At 43.4% G+C, this 27,201-nt stretch overlaps 2 protein-coding genes across 4 annotated transcripts in view; both read right to left on the bottom strand.

Moving 5' to 3' along the window:
• LOC133380894 (zinc finger protein RFP-like) overlaps window positions 1–6,117 on the bottom strand; it is a 28,767-nt gene extending 22,650 nt beyond the window's left edge. For all 3 annotated transcript variants that reach the window (XM_061619078.1, XM_061619079.1, XM_061619080.1), the window contains exons 1-3: window positions 6,036–6,117; window positions 3,321–3,941; window positions 2,635–2,730 (exon numbers count right to left, since the gene is read on the bottom strand). In XM_061619078.1, coding sequence (XP_061475062.1) covers window positions 2,635–2,730; window positions 3,321–3,740 — 516 coding nt within the window. In that variant the 5' untranslated portion in view covers window positions 3,741–3,941; window positions 6,036–6,117. The remainder of the gene's footprint in view (window positions 1–2,634; window positions 2,731–3,320; window positions 3,942–6,035) is intronic.
• Window positions 6,118–10,638: 4,521 nt separating this feature from the next.
• Window positions 10,639–27,106, bottom strand: LOC133380898 (E3 ubiquitin-protein ligase TRIM7-like). The gene is made up of 7 exons (XM_061619087.1): window positions 26,531–27,106; window positions 19,958–20,053; window positions 18,880–19,110; window positions 18,207–18,229; window positions 16,621–16,736; window positions 13,253–13,381; window positions 10,639–11,537 (listed from the first exon to the last, which is right to left on the bottom strand). Exons 1-7 carry the CDS (start codon window positions 26,849–26,851, stop codon window positions 11,023–11,025), a joined length of 1,431 nt encoding a protein of 476 aa, XP_061475071.1. The 5' UTR covers window positions 26,852–27,106; the 3' UTR covers window positions 10,639–11,022.
• Window positions 27,107–27,201: the final 95 nt, after the last annotated feature.

Below are 27,201 nucleotides of genomic sequence, written 5' to 3'. Positions count from 1 at the left end.
ATTGCTGAGGGTCTGAAAGTATCTGAAAATTTACTATAGGCATATGCAAGATAATTAACTCTCATTAGTGATAAGAGCAAGAATTTGGGCTGTGCATATGATATTGTAATTTAAAGGTGTAATTTTAATTTTGCTCGTTGTTTATGTCACTACTATTGCCATTGCATTCAGTGATATACGGGAATTACGATTTACATTAGTACAAAAAACATTACTAAGGATTCTGTATGGTCTGGTACGGGAGGAGGTCCATGGGGGTGACACCATGAGTTACCGCACCAGGTGACACCAACCCTAGTGACGCCACTGGTTAGGATAGGTAAAACTTACCATGGGGAGTAGGAGGGGGAGGGCGGAGGAGAGGGAAGGACAAAGGGACGGGAGAGGGGAGCAAAAGAAGGGGAGGGGAAAGGAGGAAATTGGAAGGGGAGGAGCAAACGAAAGGGGAGGGAAAGGGCAAAAGGGAGGTGATGGGAGGGAGGAGAAGGGGAGGGAAAATCATTATTTTCATGCTTATTGAGTTCAATGGGATTTACTCTGTGCAATCATGCTTAAGATAGGAAAAACTGACCATGGGGGGGAGGGGGAAGGAGGGGATTAGAAGGGGATGGGTAGGGAGAGGCAAAGGAAGGGTAAGGGAAGGGGCAAGAGAGAGGGGATAGGAGGGAGAAGGGAGGGTGAGTCTGATCATTTGCATATTTTTTGAGTTCAATTGGATTTATTTCTGTGCAATCATGTTTAGGATAGGTGAAACTGACTTGGGGGAGGGGCAGGGAGGGGAGGAAATTGGGTGGGTGGGCACTGGGCAGAGGGGAAGCCCCTTTCCTTTCCAAAAGGAAAACACTGTTAACAGAACATTGCTTTTCAGGGTTTCCCCCACTTTTTTATTCTGCAGCAGGCACATGTAGCCTCCCACCCAAATTTAAACCAAAGCTGTCCCTGGCCACATCCACACCAGACCTTAATTTCACTTTACACAGTTGTGGCTTTTCCCAAAGAATCCTGGGAAGTGCAGTTAGTGAAGGGTGCTGAGAGTTGCTAGAAGATGCCCTGTTCCCCTCACAGAACTTCAGTCAGAGCAGCTGACTATTAAACCACTCTGGCCACTGGAGCTTTGTCAGGGGAATAGCAGTCTCCTCTCAGTACCCTTCAGAAACTACACTTCCCAGGATTTTTTGGTGGAAGCCATGACTGTCTCAAGTGAAATAAAGGTCTGCCATGGGTGTGGCCCTCTGATTAGGCAAGTCAAGCAGCTGTGAGTGTGGCTTTTAGAACACTTACAGTTGATTCTTACTGAGCATGCCCGACATTAATTGAGTTCAAGGTAAAATTTCTTAAATTAATTAAAAATGAGCCAGGGATTTTTTTAACTTTTAAACTGCAGAAGATGAAGGTCAGAGTATGGGGCAAGGTCGGTAATAAGATTATGGGTACTCAGTGAACACGACTGATTTTTAATTAATTTCAACAAATTATGAGAACTCTCAGAAAAAAGTCCAAAAGGGGTGTGGGTTTTCCCCTTTTTTTACACTTTGAGCTCTTGATTCTCTCTGTTTTGTGTGTCGCTATGAAAATTTAGAGGGTTGTTAAACAAGCGTTTCTGAGTTCAGGGCTATACGTTTTGTAATGTTTTGTTTTGAAATGAATTTATGGGAAGCATCAGAATGGCATGGGGGTATTTTCAATTTAACATTACGGAATGTGAAAAATCCACACTGGCTATAGTATAATATTGTATGTGAAGGATTTAGAGGAAAAATCTTACATAAATGCCAGAGTGTCTTACATATTTATTTCTAATACTGTTCAGGGCACAGAATATGGGGGATTTCTTAGCACCCAATACACACAGCCATGAATGAATACAAGATATGTTATGTTGCAACAGCACTCACGATAGGGAGCACAGATATAGACTCCTACATATCACAAGAGTATGCAGAGTCTGAAGTACTGAGGTTAAGAGATCAGCAAGCACTTTCTGTTCTGACTTTTAAATGCCTGCTGAAAACTTTTCTATGTCACCAGTCTTATGCAGGCAATAGAGCAGATAGCTTTCTACAATAGTTAGTTAATCATTTCTGATTTTAAAATTTGCATATGGTTTTATCATGTATTTAAATATGTTGTAACCCGCTTTTTATGAATAGCAGTACACAAATATTTTTATAAATAAATGAATGTGTGAAAATAATCTCCAATATTTACTGTGGATCCTCAGCAACTAATTTCCAACGCTCTCCTCTCCGTCACACTGAAAGCACTCTTACACATTTAATAGTCAAGGTGCTTACCACACAGAGCTAAAAGTCCCAGCACACTTAACAAACTACAGTTCCCAGGATTCTCCATTACTGTTAACATGTCATAATACTGCACTACAAATGTACAGTAGGGCCCCGCTTTACAGCGTTCCGCTGATGTGGCGCTGTTCATTTTCAATTTTAAAGGGTTTTCCCCCCCTTTTGCGACGTTTTGCGCTGTTTTCGCGTCATTTTCGTGCGACGCAGCCCATTAAAGTCAATAGGGTTCCGCTTTACGGCGGGGGTCCAGAACGGAACCCACCGTATAAGCGGGGCCCTACTGTATGGTGTGGATGCAATTAAATTTATGGTAATTAAAAGAGGGACTTACCAGGTTTTCTTCAGTTGTCCTCTTACCAGCCTGCTTAAGCTCCTGCAGTTTCTCTCTCTTTTGCTTAAGACTCTGCGATTGATTCTGAATTTGTTCCTGCAGGAGGAGGGGAAAGAAATTGCTAGGACAGAAAAACAGGCCGCTAGTCACATAATTAATAACTATATGAATTTGTTGGTTTTGTCTTTTGTTTCTTTTGAAAGTAAATAGCAAGCATGTCTCCCCACACACACCTGGCTCTCCACTTTGTACTGCGATCCTGGTGGTGGTGGCAGTATAGGCTTTGCCCTGCAGTCTTGATCTGGATTGGGACCCCTTGCACTTGTGATATGTGTACTGGAAGGAAAGTTCCCCTTTACGCCAATGGAAGCTTGCCTTCCAATGCAAGTAAGCAGGTACAGATTAGGACTGCAATGGGAAGCAAAGGATGAAAGCCCTTCCACCCCATCCCAATTAAAAACAATCACACAATTGCTAATTATGTGAATGGCATCATGGCTGGTTTGGCTCTAACAGAATTACCCTTGTGGAATTTGCCACTATAGAAATCAGTTTTTAATACCAAATCCGCTATGCATTTCCAGTAGTAACTGAATCCAATTTGCCAAAAAGCTGTCACAGAGAGGTTAGTTGTTAGCTGGTCCAAACAGGAAGGAAACTCCCATCACAGACATCACACTCCTTACCTTATAGTCCAGGGCCGCCTCCTGTATGGGGAGCACCGCGTGAGCTCTGTGTTCTTTGGATCTGTCACATACCACGCAGATGAGGGTTTGGTCATCTTCGCAGAAGAGTTTCAGAGGTTCCTGGTGCCCCTCGCACACCCCCATCCCTTCTGCAGCTTGCTCCGCCCGCAGCTTGAACCTTTTGGCTATTTCGATCATACTGGCCAGTTCCCGATTAGGCCTGAAATCTCGCTTGCAAGCTCTCCTTCGGCAGTGAGGGCAACAGAAGTGTCTCTTGGACTTCTCGCAGCATTGGGTGATGCAGCCCAAACAGAAGTTGTGCCCGCAGTCGATAGAGACAGGGTCCTTGAAATATTCGAGGCAGATAGAGCACACGGCTGCCTTTTGGAAGCCTCGCATGGGGTCGTCTGACGCATCCATGCCGAGATAGAAACAAAGTTCTGATGCTTAGCCTGGGAGCAGACGGGAGGAAAGAATGCAACTTCCTTTCCTATTCTCTCCCTGATTGGCTGGTTTGCCACGGGCAGCATTCAGCTGGAACGTCCGAGCGCTCGCTAGCTTAGAAGAGTCATGGACGGGTCGCAAAGTCGAAACGTTGAGGATCGGCGGCATTTGAAGAGGCTGTAAGGGAAGTTTGCAAGAACTTGAGAGAAAGGGAGTTTTGTTTGTTGATGCAGAGAGACAGAGAGAGAAATTATCAGCAAATCTAAACACCTCCAACAGTTGACCGCTTCCACCCAACACATCAACACCACACACTGCGCTATTGCTACATTATTATTCCCCTTAACAAATAAAATAAACGTCATACCAACATTTCTCTAGTATTACAGGAAGGCCACCAGGCTAGAACTGTATTCCCTGATATAGATTCCACCGATGCACCATAGATTCCTTTAAGCAGGGGATATTTTTCTGCATGGTAGAAGGTTCAGTCATATGACCCACATATATGTGGTCTGAAGGCATATAGGACTACCACCATGGAGATCTGGACAGCGGCTGAATGGGACACCTGAAGATACCAGTATGCCATCGTGGGTTTCATGATGGAAGAAAGGTGGGATATAAGTATAAGAAAATGAAAGTAAACTTTCATCTCAGCCTGAAACCCAGAAACAAACTAAATTTACCTCTTCATCTGCTGCTTGTGAGAGCTAGATCTGGAAAAAAAATGATAGAGTGCACAAACCTGGACAAAAGCCTGGACAAAGTGGTTTAACTATATAACAGCATCACTATCAAGTTAATATATATGCCACTTTTCCAAATTATGCTCAAAGCACCCCACAGTCACAACAAACATATCACTATGTAGATGCAGCAAAAACTGTAATGAATATATCAAGCACATTTCATAAAGTAAGACTTAAATCCAGATTAACAAGCTAGCAAACATTGCAAGTAAAATTTCTCTAAACTTGTGGGAAAAAAACATTCCTTTCAGCACCCAAAACCCCCCATATTACATGCTTTCACTAGGTACACATTAAGACCACCCTCTTCCATGATTTGATCATCCACCCTCATCCATTATTTGGGTGCCAATTTGGTGTGCATTACTGAGACCTGGGTGGGTGATCTGAGAGGAGTTGATCTGACCCAGCTTTGCCCACCTGAATACTCGGTGCAACACCAACAGAGGCTGCAGGGACGGGTGTGTGTGTTTTGCTGTGGTCTACAGAACTTCCATCTCTGTCACCAGGAAAGCACTCTGCCTTGGAGTTGGCTGTGAGGGCCTGCACCTGGTGTCAGGCCGGGGGGGGGGGGCTGCCTGGAAGCTCCCTCTCCATGATCCGCGGCAGGGTTGGGTTGCAGGACCTGATGCTGCTGTGGATCACGGAACAGGAGCACCACCCTCCCACCCTAAGGAGGGGCCCTTTAGGGGCCACATGGGCCCTCAGTCAGGGCCCAGCCTGGCCGCCCTCTGACGCTGGCCCTGATTCAAATCACTAAGATACCAACAACAGAAACTACATCAGTATCAAACTGCTACAATGTTTAAACCAGTTTTAAATTTTAAATTCAAAGTTTATCAAAGCAGCAGCACTCCTGAAAATAGCAGTGATCTAGTTTCATAGGAACAGAGGAAGCTGCCTTCTGCCTAATCAGACTGTTGGGTATATCTAGTCCACTATTTTCAACATTAACTGGCAGTAGCTCTCCAGGGTTTCAAATGGGGATCTTTTCCAGTCCCACCTAAAAGTGCTAGGCGAGGATTGAACCTGGGACCTTCACCATACAAAGCATGTGCTCTGCATCTGAGCTACAGCCTCTCTCCATCAACACCACCACAGATTCTTCCCATAACTGCACCAGATGGAGTTGTGCTTTCCAGGCAATCTTGAGCACCAGGGGCAGCCTTTGTCACTGGAGCTATCTCACTGCAGATTTTGATTGAATGCAGTGTATGGGGGTGGCTCAGGACTGGGCCCAGTATCCAATCTCCTCCATTCACTTCTTTGTAGCTGACTAACCTCCTTTCACTCTGATTGGTTCCAATTAGCACAAAGGGACAAGGACTCTTCTCAGTGGCTAACCTTTTCATGATGATGGGCTCATACATAGGGGCCTGGCTGGGACCCTGCTCCCAAAAAAGTAAGGGGTCTATGACCCCGTGACCTTGGACAACTACACCCCTAGGAGAGCCAGATAGAAATGTTACCCCAGATCCATGAGTCAAGAGGCAGAGACCACTGTTGTAAGATAACTTACCAGTTGTTATTGAGGACTGAACCATCAACACATCTTGTTAGGCAACAATCCCTATCACCCATTATTCCTAACTATCAAAGATTGTTGAGATGATATGCCACTGAAAATGCTTGATTTACATTTTCTTTCCCATCCTATTTCTTAATTGACTTCACTTCCCTTAAAGCCTGATAGTTGCTCTAACCCACCCTCCCCATTCCAGAGCCTAACCGACATCTAACTGCCTTGGAATGCTCCTGTCAATCACAACCAGTTTGTCCCCCCTAGCTTCTTAGAAGGTAGCTCCCAGCTCCTAGCTACACAAACTTTCAGACTCAGCTCACCAGCTGAAGACTATTATTTAATTAGTCAGTTGCCTAACACAAGGCAGTCTGTAGAAGGCTTAAAATTCAGTTCTAAAAACATACAAAATTGTTAAAAAAATAATCACCAACATTTAAACAACCAAATCAGTAAAAGAAAATAAGGCATCAGCTTCCACAGTGGGGAGGGGAAAGACTTATTAGCAACCCAGAATGGAACATAAAGCCCTGACTCAGCTAGGTCAAATTCCATCAGGTGCCTAGCTGGGGAGGAAACCTAGTAAGGAAAAGATGTCAGTATTGGTGCTAGGCAGGCCTGCCTCAGGAGAGTGCAGGAGGACACAACTGTAAAGGCCCTCTCTGTTATTGCCACACTTTCAGGGGGATATGGAGAAGGGCCACAGATGATGCTTGTAAGGCTCAACTATGTTGTTGTTGGGAATGGCAGTTGGTCGGGTACTATGATCCCAACTGAGGGGCTAAGGCAGCCTTCTCCAACCTTGGGTCCCCAGATGATGCTGGATTATTACTCCCAGGGCCGGCTCCAGGAATTCCGGGGCCCTTGGGCATCAGCTTGCCCTGGGCCCCAGAGTGTGCGTGCGTTCACGTTCGCGTTTGCACGCGCATGCAGCCCCCCCACCTACCTGTCTGCTGTCTTTTACCGTTGCCCTTAATGAATATGGTGGCCACGGTTTCCCTAAGGGGATGAAGCCTCCACCGCCATCTTTGTTGATGGCACGCATGTGTGCTACGCGCCCACATCTCTGCCATCAACTAAGATGGCGGCAGGGGCTTCAGTACCTTAGGGAAACCGCGGCCGCCATCTTTGTTAAGGGCAATGGTAAAAGACAGCAGACAGGTAAGTGGGGAGATGTGGGTATGTGGGGGGTGCGGATCACAGAAGGGGAGCAGAGGGGCAGCTGAGGGGGCCCTGTAGCTCCAGGGGCCATCAGGCCAGTGCCCAACCTGGCCACCCTTTAGAACCGGCCCTGATTACTCCCTAACCATTGACCATGGCACTTGGGGATAATGGGGGTTGTAGTCCAACAGTTTAAAAGTTGCATTTCCTATAACCGCCAGTTGGGATGGAAACAATTCAGGTAACCCAATAGCATTTGAATATATTTGAATTGATTTTTGCCATTGCTACAAACCTTTCATGGTTTTCTGTTTTTGATATCGTTGACAGTATCTCCATTTTCCTCTTTTGTCTGAAGGTTCCATCTTGCTTATTGGTGTAAAGCTGGCAAAGGCTGACAGCTCAAGGCTGTAATCCAACTTGTTGTGGCTTTGGAGAGCAGATTTGGGTGAACAGGACTATTACCGTGGAATTGCCTTAGGGCAATACCTTGCCAGGGTCTCGGATTTGATAAAGGATTATTAATACCAATTGGAATTGTCAGGTGATGTTTCTCACTGGGAGCTTATAGTTAGAAAATCGCTTCTTGCTACAGGACCACTCTAGGATGTTTATTATTTGATTTATATTCCTCCCTCCCTCCTAGTAGGAGCCTAGGGCAAACAAAAGCACTAAAAATGTTTTAAAACGTCATAAAAACACACTTTAACATATATTAAAACAAAGCACCTTTAACATTTTTTTAAAGGTTTTAAAAACATCTTTTTTAAAAAAGGTTTAAAAACATATTAAAAAGCAATTCCAACACAGATGCAAACTGGGATAAAGCCTCAATTTAAAAGACTTGTTGAAAGAGAAAGGTCTTCAGTAGGCGCCGAAAAGATAAGAGATGGCACTTGTCTAATATTTAAATGTTCTAAATAGGAAAATCACAACTAGAGAAGGGGATAGAGGCCATATCCAGCCCACTTCTCCTGAGTAAGGAAGTTGTAATCTAGGCTAATGTGTGAAAAGAAACAACAGAAACTGCACTTCTGAGTCAGGAGGCAATACAGAGAGAAAGCACGCACTGAGTTTTTGGTCTGAAAATTAGGCAAGCATTTTGGGGTGCTGACTCTCTCTCTAGAGATCTGATGTGAAGCAAAGGAATTTGCTGTTGAGAGTATTTCAAGTTCTGTATCTCTACCTATGCTCAACTTGTATATTTGTAAATACATTAAAATAATTACAAAATTCCATAAACCTCTAGTCAACCCCTTCCAAAAGAAACCAAATCTGGCTAATAGCCATGCCCTGGACCTTCTCACTGAAGTTCTCCATTGAGATGGAAATGAGATTGGTCAAGCATCTAAATGCCCAGAGCAGTGGTGTTCCTGAATATGGTAAATCAATATGAGTGGGCACTGAATTAGGGAAAATACAATACTCCTTGGTGACCCATAAGATAGGCCACAGTATGTACATGTTTTATCCTGAAGGACAGCTCACACCTGTGCTTCAAAGTAAGTTAATATACAACAGGCAACTTTTTGGCCCGTTTCAGATGGTTTTAACTTAGCTGGGTGTTATTTCTGATTTATACAGATATTTTAAATAATGTCTTCAGTATTTGAAATATTTTTGAATTCATCATTTGTGTATATAATGAGGAATTTTTATATACAAAAAAGTAGGCAAAATGTATTTTTAGAAATCTATAGGATTTATAACATTTTAATAATTTAATAGTGTAGTAGGCCAGCTAAAAATCCTTTCCTTGGTCTGCTGTCTTCCCTCTGCCTGTTACGCATATGTAGGCATGGTAACAAGGAATGCATGGAACAGCCTGGCCCAGAAGACAAGATACGGGGATACTTGTACTGGACATCTCAGTACTCTCCAAGGCCTGAAAAGAGTCAGCACTGGAGTGCCTGAGCTCATAATAGAAATGTGCTGGTAACCTCGATGTAATGCATATGTGTAACTCCAATTGGGAAATGGAAATGTCTTTGTCTTGGAATGTATAAAAAACTCAGGCAAACAGTGCCATGTTGCAGCTCTCCGCCCACTCAAGGGAGACTGACCGTGCACACATAACCAATAAAGCCCTACCTTTGCTGCAAGCCTGTGTCTTCAATTTCCTTAAGGACCCCCTGTCCAACGAATCCCAAAATTCCCCATCATATATGCCAAGCAGCATATATGTAACTATGTACATATTCATACATTCGTAACCACGGAAGCAGGGCTGTGGAGTCGGTATGCCAGACCTCCGACTCCGACCCTTGGGCTGATGGGAGTTGTAGTTTAAAAAAGTAACTTTTCCAAGCTCTGGATTCACGTGGTGGTGATAATGAAATGCCTTGTGCTACCATTTTACTATAGTAAATTTGTTATTACTAGTTAATATACATTTGCCATTTATGAAGGAGTCGGAATCGGAGTCGGTACATTTCTACTGACTCAGACTCCACCCAAAATTGCTCCCAACTCCGACCCCACGACTCTGACTCCATAGCCCTGCACGGAAGACAACTTTTTGGTCAAAACACATTTGGATTTACTGCATGATACAATATTTTAGGTCAAGTTTGTTACATTTTACATTTGTGATCTAAAGTTACATTACCACATCAGTGTTATACTATATTAGTTGACAGAGCATGAAGAGAGGATCTCATATGCAGATGAAGCAGGGCCAGCTCAACCCCTAGGCTGAGTGAGGCATTGGCTCAGGCATCAGATGCACAGGAGGTGGGGAGCAGCGGTGAAACTTTGAACAACAGTTGTTTGTGCCACGTAGCCTGCCTGTCCCATCTTCAGTATTGAAATAAGATTGAACTGTCTTGGGTGGGCCCTGGAAATTCCAAGCTTCGGCTATGGGGCAGGGTATGTGTGTGTGTATATATATATAAAATAAACAAACAAATAAATAAACAAACAAAGCACGAGCTTCAAAGGCATATTTCATGATCCACCTAGTTTGATTCTAAAGTCACATCCACGCCAGACATGTAAAGCACATGGCTTCCCCCAAAGAATCCTGGGAACTGTAGTTTAACCTGCACAGAGCTATACTTCCCAGCACCTGTAAACTACAGTTCCCAGGATTCTTTGGGGGCAACCATGTGCTTTAAATGTGTGGTGTGGATGTGACCTATGAATCTAGTTGAAACTGCCCACATCTCAGTCCTCCAACCCCCACAGCAGCCATGAAGACTAGAAGCATGCATTTTGTGGTTTTGAATATTCAGATTCTCAGGACTGTAGCAGCTGCCATATTGTGATGGCAAGCTTTCTTGTGAAAGTGTGATGGGATTACAACCATCTTCCATTTGTTATGTGCCTTCAAGTCAATTTCGACTTATGACAACCCTATGAATCAGCCACCTCCAATAGCATCTGTTATAAACCACCCTGTTCAGATCCCAAACAACTTTTGTGTGGAGATACTACACCCAAGTATATAAACACATGCAATCTACTTTATTTTGCTCTAGACACCTTTACCAGAGCCTTGTGCAAGTCAAAAGCAATTCTGTACATGCGCAGTTGGTCCAATGAAAAGATAAGAGTACTCTCCACGTGGCTTTGGCAATATTTAGCACATCACTGAAAATTACAACAAACAGAGAGAGAGACAGAGAGAGAAGACCAGTCATAACAAATTGATTGTCTAGCAATGGTGCACTCCAAACAAAACACCATGCTGTTATTACATGAATCAGGCCTCAATAGTTCTGGGATGAGAGATCAGGAAAAAAGTCTTCCACAGTCCTAGAAACAGGGACAGAGAATCCTCTGAGAAATCAGAGTGCAATCACACACAGACCATGAGGAAATATCTTCAGGGGCATAAGATGAGATAGGATCCTGGTCCCACCCAGAGCCAAGGGTAGATTCTCTCTTGATTAAAAGAGATGGGCGGGAAAGTGAAGAGCGGAGCATCCAGATCTGCATCAAAAAATGACAGCCACCCTCCCTCATAGTCTAGGCACACCTGGATCCTCCTGGGTTTCCTAATCAGAGAGAGGGAGGTCCAGCGGGAGGTAAGTGCTTGGAATTGACCCCAGCACTGCTCCATAGCCCAGATGCCTTGCTCTGGACTGAGGCTGATGTATCCTTTCCTCTTTACAGACTCTCTGGCAATTCCTATTGCCCAGTTCTGCCCCTGCTCGACATTCACCACCCAGCAGTGTCTCCCTGAGCAGAATCCCACATGGCCCAGCACGAAGGGCTCGGAATCAAATCTCTCTGGATAATCAGGCAGTGCCTGCAGTTGGTCTCCATGCCGTACTGTCTTCCGATCCTGAGACACAATGAGCTTGGGGTTGGCTGTACGTAGATCCAGATTCACATATACTAGGGGAGACAGAAATACAGAATTAGGGAGACAACACTCAATCCTAAAAAGAGGGCCAGATTCAATTTGCATTTTCTTCCAGTTCCAGTCGCCCAGCTCATTTCTCTCATAGAATAACTGACTAGCTAGACTAGGCCAACAGCTCATATATCTTTGCATCCTCTCTACTGACAATTGCCAGGCAAAAGACAGAAAAGTGCAGTCTCAGAATGCAGTTGGACTCTTGACTAGCATCAGCTGAAAGGCCTATCATTCAAGCATTCATCTAATCTTGCTTTAAAGCCATGAATATACTAGGTGGAAGCTATGTCCTATAACCCAGGGTGGGGAACCTCAGCCCCATGGGCCAATGCACCTCCTCCAGACCTCTCTTTCTGGCCCTTGGGACTCTTCCCCAGGCCATACCCCCTCCCTAGCCACATCCTCTCTCCCCCAAGCCACAACCCTCACCAGCCCTGTTTTCACACCCTCCTTGAGTGCTTTTGCCTGGCTGGAATACATCCTTGAGCTTTGATAATGCCTGGATGGAGAATAGGGAGGGGTGTACTTATGAAGACACTAGCCTTCTGTTCAAAGGTAAAATTTATATTAATTGCACCACCCAACTTTGCCTCTGGCCCCGCCCACCACTCTCATGTGACACCCCCCTGAAAGGTTGTCCAGAAGTTCCCCACCTCTGTTCTATGGCACAAGTACCTTACATTCATTGCCTGCTACATGAAGTGTATGGCATTCCTACTGCAGTAAGTTGTCTGATTAATTTTCATGCAGTATCGTCAGATGCACATTTACTAGGACATCCCATTTAGCTTGCCTGCACTGTTGTGCCTCTCACCTTGCAGCCCCCACCTCCATGGAGGTGGATTACAGAAAAACAGCACCGTCTTGGCTATGTGTGAAGGGCACCTCAGTTTGAGCAAAAAATGTCCATAGGGCCCTTCCAGATGTCCTTTTGTAGCATTATAGCTGCTGTTTGTTGTTGTTGTTTTTTAAAAAATAGGCATGCTTACAGATGCCAGTCATCATTCCACTGTTATTCCAGAATATCAAACTGCTTTTTCTTCTATCGCAAGAATTCCAACATTTGTGAAAGATCCAGGATTATTCCACAATATTTTCACTGGGTGGAAGGTGTTTTGTATAATTTTTTGCTTTTACGTGTGGTGGTAGTTTGAGCAACTTCCATTTCACTCCTTTTGCCCCATCTTTTTTGATAGGTCACTGCAGTTTCAAAAGCAGTGAGTAGCTTAGACCAATACAGTGAACTCAAGTAGTTCCTCCCATCTGTTCTCCTAATCTCCCACAGGGTTGGAATTCCAGTATGCTAGGAATATACAGTAACACCTTTTATTTAAGGTCTTTCAGTGATCTGTGTGCATGTCTGTAATTCCAACATTTACTACATTTAATGAGGGAACAGAAGGAGTGTAACAGGCACAGAACTTTTCTCATTGTGAACATATCCCATCATTGATGTGGATGGAAAAAAGCACAATCCCCCACCAAAAAACAGCAACATGTGATGTGGTGGCATGGACAGTCCACTATAATTTTGCTCCAAAAAAGACTGGAACAAAGAGCAGCTGTCATGCTATAAACAGTTCATCTGGCAGGGCCCTTATTCTTTGGGACGAAAATATCTACTAGAGGACTGTAGATGAAAAAAAGGGGCATGGAAAGATGCAAGCCAAACAGACAAGAATAAAACTGTCACCTTTTCTGCCTGTTCCGAGGGAATCCCCAGACATTGCTGGCCAAAAGACCTGTGGCTGATTGGCCTGTTCCTCCAACGAAGGATTTTGCCAAGTTGTCCTCCCTCTCTTTAGTTCAGCTGCCAAGGTTTCTGGAGGAGAGGGGGTGGAGGGGAAGATTGAGATTGTGAAAACACCATATTTACATATAAAACCACTTGCACGTATATTTTTATAAGAATATTTAGAAACTGCCAACTCAAAAGAAAAATATAATGGCAGTGTTTGATAAAATCATTAAAACTTTGTCTACTATATATCTGGGAAAGCTGTGTGTTTGTTTTCTATGTATTTGGACTCCTCTTAAGATATCATAACCAAAACAGGCATGATGGTTCCCAAGAACAAGCAGCAGGTTTATGTTGATGTTTGGATACAACTGGATACCATTTTGTTTCTTAGAATTCCTGAGCCAACGGCAGGTACAAGGCTCCTAGTAAGATTATATGAAATACAGAACAACACTGAATCAAATTATAAGCCTTCCACTCTGACCCACTTAAAAATTATTCCTGTTGCATAGTAGGTTCTTTGTTTTATTTCAATGAAGACAGACATGACTCTAAGGTTTAAATTCACTAACAGGCAAAAAAACCTTGCAGTTTAAGAATGTACCTACAGCCAACAGATATTTCTAACCAACTTTAAAAAGCAGGGAAATTGGGCAGCTATAGTGAATGCACCAGGGGAGCAGGAGCCTTGACCTCCTCTCTGGGATATTGTACTGGCCCACAAATTTGTAAAACTGCAAACACAATTTGGGTTGGTCTTTCACAGTCCAATCCTCTTCCTATGTATCTTGGAAGAATTTGGTAACATGTGCCTCTGAGCATATGGTGAGTGATGGCAACACCTGCCATCTCCAAAGATGGAGAATAACATTTTTGTATCTTTGTTGGTGTTCTTCTTACTTTGCTTCTCTCCTGGGTTACTACTGCTTCTACAAAGAATCTAACGTAGAAAATTATAGTTCTCTCATTATTCATCCTAGAAATCTGTGTCAAATTTATTTTTACTAATTTCAAAGCCTTTATATTGGTCAATGTCATATGATGGTGAAGACAGGCTTTTGTGTTTCAAATTGGAGGTTATGCTCTATTTCTATTTGGGGTGCATTAACAATTGAATCTGAAACTGCAGTTTGATGTAAAAACAGACTGATTACAATACGTTGCTACTTAAAGCAATGACTCTAACTAAGCTCTGTCAGGAGAATAGGAGTCTCCTCTCAACACCCTTCATAAACTACACTTCCCAGGATTCTCTGGGGGAAGCCATGAAGGTCTCAAGTGAAATAAAAGTCTGGTGTGGGTGTGGCCCCCTGATTAGGCAAGCCCAGCAGCTGTGAGTCTGGCTTTTAGAACACTGACAGTTGGTGCTTACCGAGCATGCCCGGGCTTATCATTAACTTCAATGCTAAATTTCTTAAGTTAATTAAAAATGAGCGAGGCATTTTTTTTAACAGTTAAACTGCAGAAGATGAAGGTCAGAGTATGGGGCAAGGTCAGTAACAGGATTACAGGTACTCTGTGAACATGGCTGAAAAAATCCAACAGGGGTCTGGATTATTTCTCTCTTTTTACACTTTGAACTCTCAATTCTCTCTGACTGTTTTGTGTATCGACATGGAAATTTAGAGGGTTGTTGAGCAACCGTTTCTGAGTTCAGGACTGTAAGTTTTGCAAGGTTTTGTTTTGAAATGAGCTTATGGGAAGCATCAGAATGGCATGGGGGTATTTTCAATTTAACATTGCGGAATATGAAAAATCCATGCTGGCTATAGTATACAGCCACTCCTGCGGCTGTATAGCTTTACCATTACTTGTTACAGAAGAAGCAAGCAGTAAATGAGAAAGAGAAACTAGCTCACAACTCAGGAAGCCCCCAGCTCCCAGCTACACAACCCCTTAAAGGTACTTTTTCTCTTAATACAGTGGTATAAATTGACTGTTGCTTATTCCAACAAGTATACCTGTGTAAAACACATTAAAGAGGGAAAAGTCCCTAAAATGCAAATAGAAATCCTAGAGGATTTCCACAAATGTCAGAATTTGAATCACCAGATATCACTTTGCTTATTTCCTTTGTTTACAATGTTTGTATTGTCTTAAAAAACACAATGGAAATGCTAACACCACCAACAGCCAGCCAGATAAAACAGCACTAAAAAACATGGAGATCTTAAGAATTTAAAATGGCTGGAAAAATAAAAAGGTCTTCAAATGTCACTGGGGAGGACATTCCACACCTGGACAAGTGCCTTTAAAGATGACCTTCAGGTCCAGGTAGCTATATTTAGGAGAAGGCAACCCTTTGAGTAACATGACCATAAAGCCATTTGGGACTTTAAAGGTTAAAACTTGCACTTTGAATTAGACCAAAAGAAGGATTGATTCTTATTCTTCATCAAACACTCAGGAAGGGGACCTAGGAATCATGCAGTAAGCTGCCTTATCCTGAGTCAGACCATTGGTCCATCTAGCTCAGTATTGTCTACACTGACTGGCAGCAGCTTTTCAGGGTGTCAGATGGGGTCTCTCCCGACTCAAAGTAGAGATGCCAGAGATTGAACCTGGGACATCTGCCTGGAAGGTAGGTGCTCTACCACTGAGGTATGGCCCTTGCCCTTCAAAGGGATGTAGAATCTAGTGCAGAACCTTAAGAATCTCCGTTTTCCTGTTTAACCACAGCAGTTCTAGTCCTTACGGTCTAGAAAAGAATGAAGGTTTCTTCTTCATTTTTAAAAACTAGAGCCAGAGGAAAGTGGGGGATCTGTTGGAACTTCGAGGGGTGAGAGATGAACATCATCAACAAGAAATTGTACAACAGACTTAGCATTGGCATGTGTCATTCTTGAGCAGTTGATGCCTGCCTTTACATCTTTATTTTTCCTGGAGCTAGTCCTGCTATATTAATTTCCCACAATGACCTGGGGCAATGCTATTTTGAAGGCAGTATGATAAATTTAGACAGTGGCTCCTGCCAGCCCGTTCAGTGTTGTTACTACTGCCCACCATGACTACCAGGGCCCACTGAAGTAGGAGAGGGCCTACCAGAGGGTACTTTTTCAGGAGAGGGGGGCTGAAACCTGGAGCCAGCACTAAGCACAAAAATATGCACCTACTTCCATTCTGTTCAGTATTGGGTGGGGGGACTTGTGATCCTCCAAATGTTAAACTCCATTCCTAACCATTGACCTTGCTGGATGGAGCTGATGAAAGTTGAAGTTCAACAACATCTGGACAGTCACATGCCTGCAATACTGATTATTTCACAGGGACAGGGCTTGGATGCAGTCACAGAAGAATGCATCACTTGGCATCTCTCATACCTTTTAATTTCTTGAAGTTTTCTGTCAAAACTATACTTTTCCAAGAGATTGGACGAATGATTTGTTCCACATCAGTAGACCTCTCCACTGGCCAACAAAACTTCCTTTTCTCACACCTAGGGGAGAACAGACTCTTCAGATCTCAATAGTCCTAGAGCCTTTTTTTTCCTTTTATTTTTGCACTGTCTCAGGTTTCCTCAGATGATGTGTAGGTTGACCCCCCCCCCCAAGGATAGTGTCAGCGGCTTGGTAAGCAGGAAATGAGAAGTACAGTCAGATTGTGCCAAAGATTGCATCTGCCTGACCTTTTGTGCAACAACTTAGGTGGCATCAAAGGCTCAGTTTCAAACATTCACATCAACATCTTTCACATGGTAACAACCAGGATTCAGTCCCAAGCCACACATCCTGAAACCACCAAATGATATCCGCATCATGGCCAATAGTCAGGGATGATGGAGTTGTAGCCCAACATCTGGAGGGCTGCAAGTTCCCCATTCTGAGGAATCATACATATGGACTCTGTATGTTTGGTACTCCCATAAGAGATGTTAAGATTATGCACACACACAAAATGCACATATCTCTGCACACATAGTCACCTGGCTGACACATGTCATCACCTGCATAGTGCTGGGTTCATGCACTCCCAAGCACTGCCTAGTCCCTATCCTACAAAAGACATACATTATCCCATCTCTAAAGCTTGGTTCAAACATCAAGCACAAGTGCTTAATGTGTGCCAGAGCTCACCATGTATCAGACCTACAGCATCATTTCAGAGCGCTGAGCCATGGAAAATACGAAGCAACAATTAACAGCATGCACAGGGGTGTCCTTCCTTCTCCACAGTTTCTTCACTTAGACATTCTGCTATTTACATTCAGAGTAACTAATCAAGGGCAACTTTTATTTATTTTTTTATTTATTACATTTGTGTACCGCCCCATAGCTGAAGCTCTCTGGGTAGTTTACAACAGTTAAAAACATTAAAAACAAATATACAAATTTAAAAACACATTTTAAAAAAAACAATTTAAAAACACATGCTAAAATAAATATATTTTAATAATAAAATAAAATAAATATATCAGTGCTTCGCTTCCATAGAATTTGTGGATACTGCTTTGGAAAGCACAATCATTGTGGAAGGCAGCCTTCTTCAACCTGGTGCCCTCCAAATGTTTCAGACAACAACTCCCATCCTCCCTGATTATTGACCATTGTGTCTGATGGAAGTTGTAGTCCACAACCTCTGGGGGGCATTAGTTGGGGAAGGCTGGTGTAAGGTGTTGTAAGACTCAAATCGGGAACTCTGAGGAACAGGCAGGGGCTCACTGTGGCATCAGGATAGCTTATTGGGGATATCAGCTGCAGTCGCTATGAGGCAGCCAGAAAATTCTGTACAGTGGATTCCTCTTTACCTGGGAAGTCAAACAGCTAATTCACTCCCTCGTGCATAACACCAAGACTTATGTGCATTCAGTGGACTTGTACATATCTCCCAAGAAGCAGGAAGAAATGTATTTGTATAGTGCTCAGTACACACTTAACATCTTAACGTCTGAAAAGTAAGAAATGCATACCGGCTTATGGTTTCCTTGAGATCCTAGAGAAAACAGAAAGCAGAAATTTCTATTACATCGGGAATACAAAAGAAGTCCTACACAATAAAATATTTCCTCGTAAAATTGCTCAGGAGGCTGTGCTGGAGCTGAAATTCCTGTTGTGCTTTAGCTTGTTTGTACCTGGTTGTGATCAGGTGTTCTATACATACAAGTACATATATTTATGCTGCTATTCATAAAAAAAATCAAAGCGATTTACAACCATCACACACACACACACAGTAAAACCATATAAAAAATTAAAACCAGAAATTATTAGCTAACTAATGCAGAAAGGTATCTTCTCAAATGTGTGCATAAGTCTGGCAGCACAGAAAATGGGCTTTACAAGTCAGAATAGATGGTGCTAGCTGAATCGCTAGTGGAACAGCATTCCACAGGGTTAGGGCAATAACACTAAAGGCTCAATTTCTTGTTGTCAAATAAGCCTCACCAACCCAGGAGACGAGCCATGATGCTTATGCAGGTGATGTCAGTGATCAAGCTGAGATAAAACAGTGCAGATGGTCCCTAAGGCATGTTGCCTAGAGGATTTCACAGGAGACAGTGGACAATAATAACTTTCAGAGTTCTCTGAAAACAAAGGCCTTGCCGAAGAAGCACACCTTGAAGACGATGTACAACTTCTCACCTGCAAGAATTCATCAGCAGGCCTCTGACACACTCTCTCTAAGTCACTGATAACACATCCGAAAGCAGACAAGATGCTAGAAAGCTTGTTGCTATTTTCTTCTTCCATCTTCTCAATCTCCTTCTCTAGTTCACCCAACTGAGCCAGAAGGCAGCTTTCTTGCTCCTTCAGAAACAGGAGGAGCTGCTGGAACTCCCGCAGAATCTTCTCTCTCTCAACCTTTATGTTTTCCTGCAGTCAAGGGATAAACAAAGTTATGGCAGGTTAGGGAAAATGGGATTAAAGGGAAACATGTCAGACAGGGTTGTTATGAAAGGAAGACAAAAATATGAAAGAATAAATAAACAAACCTTCCCTACCCCCTAGAGCAGTGGTGGGGAACCTCAGTCCCAGGGGCTGCATACGGCCCTTCAGGCTTCTGCATCTGGCCCTTGGAACTCTCCCCAGTCCACACCCCTCACTGCCCCTACTTGCACCCAGACTGTTTTTGCCTGGCTGGAATGTGCCCTTGAACTTTGATAATGATCCTTGCTTGCCTGAATGGAGGATAGAGAGGGGTGTGTGAAGAAACTAGCCTATTGTACAAAAGTAAAATTTACAGTTGTTGCTACACCCACTTTTGCTTCTGGCCCTGCCCACTACTGGTATGTGGCCCTCAGAAGGTTACCCAGAAGGGAATGCGGCCCTTGGACTGAAAAATATTCCCCACTGCTGCCTTAGGGACAAAGAAATACATACAAATAAAATGCATTGGAAGACAAGATGGTTAAACTCACAGATCTTAAAGATAAGAAGGAAAGGCAGATAACTGGTATAGCATTGCAACCTAAACTAATTACCTGGGAGCAAGTCCTATTGAATTCAACAGGACTTTCTTCAAAGCAGACATATATAGGATTGCACTGTTAATGAGTACTTCCCAGAAACTTGATCTCCTTCCATTTATTTTTAGAACACAAAAACCGCGTATAGCCAGGAGGAAAAAATACGACAAGGAAAAACATACACATACCTGAGGATGACCATCAACTATGGGAGAACAACTTTATCTTTCCCAGTAGTAACAAGATTCACCTACCAAACACTCCACAATTAGTTTCTTTTGTGTTAGCTTCCATCCTTCGGCAATGTTTCTTTCCATCTTCTGATTCTGTAGATAAATCTGAATTTTGTTCTGAACAAACAGAAAAATTTGACAACCATTTAGGACTTTCTGCCAGTCACTGTTGTGCTAAATCAGAAGTGGGAGGAAATGTCCCCCTAGAAAGCTGCATGAACTAGCACAGGAGGTACAAGTTCTTTTGAGTGTGCCATCAGTACTGATCCTGCTGGCCCGTTTCACAACAATAATCAGCACGGTCCTCACACACTTGCAAGCATCAATCAGGTATTCACAAAAACCTCCCTCTGGAAGTTTTATGCAGAAGGTCCCAAATTCAAGTTCCAACCTTTCTACTTAAAAGGACCTTAAGGGGTAGAGGATGGGGGAGAACTTCAATCTAACATCTTGGAGAGTTACCGTCAGTCAGAGTATCCAGCAGATGAATCAAAGGTCTGATTCAGTATAACAATGGTGGTGAATCTCCAGCCCTTGGGCCTAATTAGGCCTAGTAGGCCTCTCCGTTTGGCCTGCAAGGCTCTTTCGGCTAAACCTTACCCACCTGCTCTACATCAATCAGCTGATTGTCAGTGGTTGCAAAGCCCGGTGACTTTTCCCCTCACTGTTTGATTAGCAGTAGGGCTACTGATGCGAGTCAGCTTAGGTCAAGACACAACTCACCGATGATAAGCAGAAGGGCCATAGGTCAGGAAAGAGCAGATGTTCTGCCTGAAGAATGTCAGTGTAGACCAGGGGTGAATAATTCTTTGGCTCCCGTGGGCCAGACCTTTATCTTTCACCCATCCTCAAGGTCCAACTTTGATGGGTGGGTGGGACCATCCACCTGTCAATCATTTGACACCATAATGACATCCAGTGATTGACACCTGTCAAAGCCAGCCTGCAGGGGTGGGGAAAAGATTAAATATTGGGTTTGGGAAGCACTTTACAAGGGGCAGTACCTACAAAGCCCCTTTTGGACAAGCCCCACCCTTAGTGCACCATACCTGTCATCATATATGACAGCAGATGGGCACGGCTCGGCCAAAATGGCCTCATGGGCCAAAGGAGAAGACCTGACCAGCCACATTTAGCCTATGGGTCAGACATTCCCAACCGCTGGTGTAGACTATGCTAGAGGTACCAATGGTCTGAGGAATAACTGTGTGTGTCTGTTACAGCAAAAACAAAAAAGCTTTCTGGCATCTTAAAAACAGATTAATTGTGGAATAATCTTGTGTGGACTAGAGCTGCTTCATCAGATGCATCAGTGGTATCCAATGAAGCGAGCTCTAGTCCATACAAGCTTATGTCACCATAAATCTGTTTGTCCTTAGGGTGGCACAAGTCTCTTTGTTGTTTGAAGCCACCAGGTAAAAATCAGTGTTTTATTCAATCTTTTCTTTTGCAGCCAGCATAGCAAATATCACACATTATACTTAAACAAACACAAACAGTGGCAGCTCCAGAATTCTGGGGGGTCCTCACAGTCTCAGCAGACCCCATTTAATAAAGAAGAGGCAAGAATTATTGAGTGCCCTGTGCAAACTGAGAAGGCAGGCAGATTCCAAAGGGTAGGGAGGAAGAGCATTGGACAGGGTCCTGAGGCTAGCAAAAGGTACAGGTGGGAATGGTGGTGAGCCCTTTGATAGCCTCAGGGCGGTGGCAAATGCCCAACCTCACCACCCTCTGTAACCTTCCCTCCTTTAAGAAACAAAACACAGAACAGCAAGCCTTTTCAGATCTAAGGGCTCATTTTTTTCCAGATTTTAAAATCGCTCACCTTCTGACAAGGCCTCTTAACTAGAGGACTGATGTTTACTGCACAGAGATCAAAGTTCACATTAAAGCCAGAGAAAGCCAGTGTGGTTGGTATAGCAATGGACTGACATTTAGAGACCTGGGCTCAAATTCCTCCTGAGCTGCAAAGCTCACTGGGCAATCTTGGCCAATCAGTCTCGCATCTCAACCTAACCTACTGCACAGACCTGTCGTGAGAATGAAATGGAGGTGGGGAATGCATGATTGTAGCCCTAGACCCCAGAGAGGATGGACAGAATAAAAATGTCAAGAATCGTTTTAGTTCATACAGAGAGACAACTATTGAGACTAGTGTGAGCCCCACCCCCACTGAAATAGTTTCCAATAGAGAATATTTTAATTTATTTAATTTATTTATTTAAAAGATTTCTATCCCACCCTTCTACCCTACAACAGGGCACTCAGCGCGGCTACAATAAAATAGCACACATATATAGTAAAATACACAATAAAAACACAAATATTACAGTAAATTAAAATGCATAACATACAAAATACATAAAATGCATAATGCATTATGCATACATACACACACGTACAAACATACATACATTGTAGATATGTGCATACACATATAAGAGAGTGGGAATAAAAGAACTTAAAAGATAAAAAACCTTTAAACAGTGTCAGGCTAATCCTTCAGTCCCAACCAAAGGCTCTCCAGAACAAAATAGTTTTTTAATCAGTTTGAACACGTCAACCTTGCAGTTCAGTCTAAAGAGTTCTCAAGGCAACTTACAAAATGAAAAGGGTACCATTTTTACAAAACAGTGTCTTAGAAAGAATAAAGATAACAAACCAACAAGAATGTATAATCCTACAACAGAATCCTGAAAGCAGCAGCCAAAATATCCATCCAATATTAAAAAGCAGGTTGGCAACTGTTTCTGAATGCCTGGTGGAAGTGCCTTGCAAAGGTAATCAGACCCCTGACCAATGCTCTCATATTACTGAATTACAAATGGTACATTGTAATTTCGTTCTGTATTATATTTTATTTTGAAACACTGAAACTCAAAATCAATTATTGTAAGGTGACATTGTTTTTATGTTGGAAAACGTTTGTAAGAAACAAAAACTGGAACGCTTGCATAAGTATTCAACCCCTGTGCTGTGGAAGCTCCCAGTTTACAGATGAAAGAAATTGCCCTATCGAGGACAGAATTACCTTACCATTGGCCTCCACCTGTGAACCATTAAAGTTGTTGTCACATTGTCAGGATAAAAACCCCACTGCTGAAGGATCACTGATCAGGCTAATATCCAAGTGTTGGGATATCCCATTGAGCACAGTTGGATCAATAATCAGGAAGTGGAAGCTGCATCACACCAGCCAGGCACTGCCAAGAAAAGGCCTTCCCTCAAAACTCAGTCCTCGAACAAGAAGGAAACTTGTCAGAGAAGCCACAGAGAGGCCAACAATCACTTTGAAGAAGCTACAGAGTTCAGTGGCTCGGAGTGTAGTAATTGTGCACCAGTCAACCATATGAAGAGCCCTGTGTAACACTGGCCTGTATGGGAGGGTGGCAAGAAAGAAGCCATTACTCAAAAAGTACCATCAGAAAGCAAGTCTGGAGTTGAATGCCCCAGCTGCAATGTGGAAAAAGGTTTTGTGGTCAGATGAGACCAAGATAGAGCTTTTTGGCAAAAACTCAAAGTGCTATGTGTGGCGCAAACCTAACACTGCCCATGCCTCAAGAGTCAAGATACACCATCCCTACAGTGAAGTATGATGGTGGCAGTATCATGCTACGGGGATGCTTCTCATCAGCAGGGACTGGGCATCTTGTTAAAATTGAAGGAAGCAAATTGATGGAGCAAAATACAGGGAAATACTGCAAGAGAACCTGCTTCAGCCCACTGAAAAACTGAAGCTTGGGAGGAAATTCACTTGTCAGCAGGACAGTGTTCCCAGGCACAAGGCCAAAGCAACATTGGAGTGGCTCATGAACAAAAAGGTGAATGTCCTACAGTGGCCCAGTCAAAGTCCTGAACTCAATCCCATTGAGAATCTGTGGCACTCTTTGAAAATATTTGTCCACAAGCGAAGTCCAATGAACCTAAATGACCTGGAGCAAATCTGCCAAGAAGAATGGGCCAAAATCCCTCCGACACTATGTGCAAAACTGGTACATACCTACCCCAACAGACTTAAAGCGGTTATGGCAGCGAAAGGTGGCTCTACCAAATATTGATGTGTGTGGGTTGAAGATTTATACAAGCAACATGTTTCAGTTTTTTGTTTCTTACAAAGATTTCCCAACATAAAATGTCACCTTACAAGAACTGATTTTGAGTTTCAGTGTTTTAAAATAAAATACCATACAGAACAAAATTACAATGTACCATTTGTAATTCAGTAATTTGAAAGCATTTGCCAGGGGTCTGATTACTTTTGCAAAGCACTGTAAATATTTTCACTGATTTTCAAGACTGTCTCTGCGTATATACCATACATTTAAAGTACCCCCCTGGGAAGAATCCTGGGAACTGTAGTTTATTAAGGGTGCTAGGAATTGTAGCTCTGTAAGGGGTGAACAACAGTTCCCAGGATTCTTGTGGGAGGTAATATGACGTGGGCTCCTTTTGGGTGGCATATAACTTTAATAAATAAATAAAAATGTGTTTCGATTGTGTTTTAAATGTATCATGTGTATGCAGTCTACTTTTGGATCAAATCATAAGGTGCTCACACCTTTGCCTACGGTTGATTACAGAAGCAGAATGACTACCACCTTTGTCGTTTTTCTTGTCTTGGTATTTAAAGAAAGGGAACGGGTGAAGGAAAGCTAAAGAGGTCAGGTCTTTTGTACCTTTTAACAGTTGTGTGCAGAAGAGGGAATTTCAACCTTTTTTATGTTCCCCCCACCCCGCAATGACAAGTTGTATCTATAAAAATTCCCACATCTACACATCTATTAAAAATGTACATGAACTCTGCTATCCCCCTTTTCATGTGGTTGCCCAGAGAGAGAGAGAGAGAAACCCCAAGATAGACAGATATGTATGGTTAACACATTACAAGGGAACCCTATGTTGCAGGTTCTAGAACAGATGGAGGTCAGTGGCTAAGAGACTATAGGTGCAATCCTAATCTCACATACCTGAGAGTTAGCCTCATTGAGTTCAATGGGAATCACTTCTGAATTCCTGAATGGTTAGGATTACACTATCAATAACAAATCAGGAAGTCTGGCCTCTGCCATGAACTCACTTAGGTGGCCTTAGGCAAGCCACTCTCTCAGCCTCTATTCCCCATATCTATAGCACAGGAAATAACAACACTGCCTTACCTCACAGGGTTGTTGTAAGAATTATAGCTAGATAATGCATGTGAAACCCTTTGAATACTTGAAAGCATTAAGCAAATGTTAATTATTAATATTATTATTTACTGCTACTAATTATGGACCGTCTCAACTAAATCATTGTGACAGTGAAAGCCTGCATAAGGATTCCCACTAATGCAATGGGACTTTCCCCTCTCCTCCCCCCACACTCCCTCAATCTGCTCTGGAGGGTCAGGAGAACCCAGAACAGTGGGGAGGGAGGAGAGATGAGATCATTCTTTTGGGCACTACCTTGAATACAACCCCAAAATTCCAAGTCCTACTATTAAAATGTCCAAGTTCCAAAAAGACTGACTACTGCATAAAGGAGCTAGGCTGGCAGATCTATTTTTTGAGAGTTTGCTTCACATGGAAGTTATCATTGAGGACATATCCATCAGACTGGCTTAACAAGCTTCTCTTCCCTCAGAGTCCTGAGAACTGTTGTTTTACAAGCAGTGATGGCTGGTGCCCACTGGGAGTAGAAGAAGACTGAAGGCAAGGAGAGCAACAACAAGTGGAAACAGAGCCAACAGCAGGCAGAGCCGCTCACTTACTGGCTGTTAAGTAAGAAGGCAGATGGGGTGTCTGACTGAGGTTGGTGAGGGCGTGCCCCATTTGTCCTAGTGGACCAGCTTTCACTGTTCCTAAGGGAAACACACAGAGCTATCCTAACCATGTCTATTCAGAAGTCTTACTAAATTCTATGCAGCTTACTCCCAGCCAGGTATGTAATCATCCAGGGTCTTGGGGGGGGTCTTACACCCCTTACTTTTCGGGGAGCAGGGCCCCTATATCTCCACCATCCTATGAGCCAATCAGCATGAAAGGAGAGTGTGGTAGCCACTGAGAAGAGTCTTCTAACATGCTTCCTTGTCCTTTCCTGCTGATTAGAGCCATACAGAATGAAAGGAGATGAGTCAGCCAATGAGATGACGCTTCTCAGTAGCTAACTCTCTCCTTTTATGCTTATTGGCTCCTAGGGACCTCTGTTGTTGTGGGAGAAGGCATTAACAAGAATCACATTCTCAGCCCAGCGGCAAAAAAAGGGTGGAGAGGGCATGGCTATGACTAACATGAAGAGACCCTGCACTTCTGAATTTGCCACTACACTACTGCTCCCAGGTAAGTGGGTTTAGGATTGCACCTAAAGATCTCTAGCAAAGAGTTCTCAGAATTTTCATCAAATGACAATTTCCAGGATTTTGTGAAGGAAGCTATAACGGTTTTAGTGATATAGTACAAATATGCATCAGCGCGGGTAAGATCAGAGAACCGCGTAACAGTTAACTACAGTGCCGAACTGCCTGCACTGAAACACAAGAGCCAGAAAACATGCTGAACCACAAATACTGCTTCTCCCACCCCCCCATTTTTGTCAAGGGGAGCCCATCCCTAATACCTTGTAATCCTCGGCCGCCTCCTCTATAGGAAGCACCGCGTGGGCCCCGTGCGTCTTAGATTTGCCGCATATGACGCAGAGGAAGGTGCGATCCTCCATGCAAAAGACTTTCAGCGGCTCCTGGTGTTTCTCACACACGGCCTCCCTTCGCGACCGTTTAACCGCCTGGAGAAGGAGACTCAACCGTGTCGCTTTCCTCATCTGCAAGGTTTGCGTGGAGTGTCTCTCCCGAAGACTTTCTGCCTCGCCCTGAAGACAGGGCAGCTCTTCCTCCTCCAGCTCTCCCATATTCTCCTGGGCGGCGCCAGTTTCAGCAGACATTTACACTAATACAACTCCCAGGCCCAGAGACACCCAATACTCCGGGGAGTTCGGTGAAAGTTAAGTTTCACTTTCCTGCAGCCAGCCAGTCAGGAGTTTGCTTCATGCCCCCATGTCGTGATTGGCTACTCCACCAGCCAATGTCTGCCTTCCAAGAAAGGTTGTCATTCAGTAGAAAATAACCACTCTTTGTGCTGGGAGAAATTTTCAACTACAGTACTCATGTTTGCAGATCAAGCGGTTGTCTGCATTTGTACTGGAATTGTTTTTAGGATGTTTCCATCGTTTTATCACTTCTTGTTTGCGGCCCTGAGCTCCTTTTGGAAGAAAGGGTGGGTGGGATATAAATT

The sequence above is a fragment of the Rhineura floridana genome, chromosome 3 (assembly GCF_030035675.1).
Source record: "Rhineura floridana isolate rRhiFlo1 chromosome 3, rRhiFlo1.hap2, whole genome shotgun sequence".
NCBI classification, from domain to species: Eukaryota; Metazoa; Chordata; class Lepidosauria; order Squamata; family Rhineuridae; genus Rhineura; species Rhineura floridana.
Note: the sequence above shows the minus strand (reverse complement) of the source record. Positions and strands in the feature narration are given on the sequence as shown.

Coding starts and splice junctions, on each gene's coding strand:
- LOC133380898 (XM_061619087.1), bottom strand. CDS start 26,851: ATGTCTGCTGAAACTGGCGCCGCCCAGGAGAATATGGGAGAGCTGGAG. Junction 16,737..18,206: donor CTCAAGGAAACCATAAGCCG/GTATGCATTTCT, acceptor GTTCTCCCCTAG/GTGTGAGAAAAGGAAGTTTT. Junction 11,538..13,252: donor CCTCGGAACAGGCAGAAAAG/GTGACAGTTTTA, acceptor TGTCTCCCCTAG/TATATGTGAATCTGGATCTA.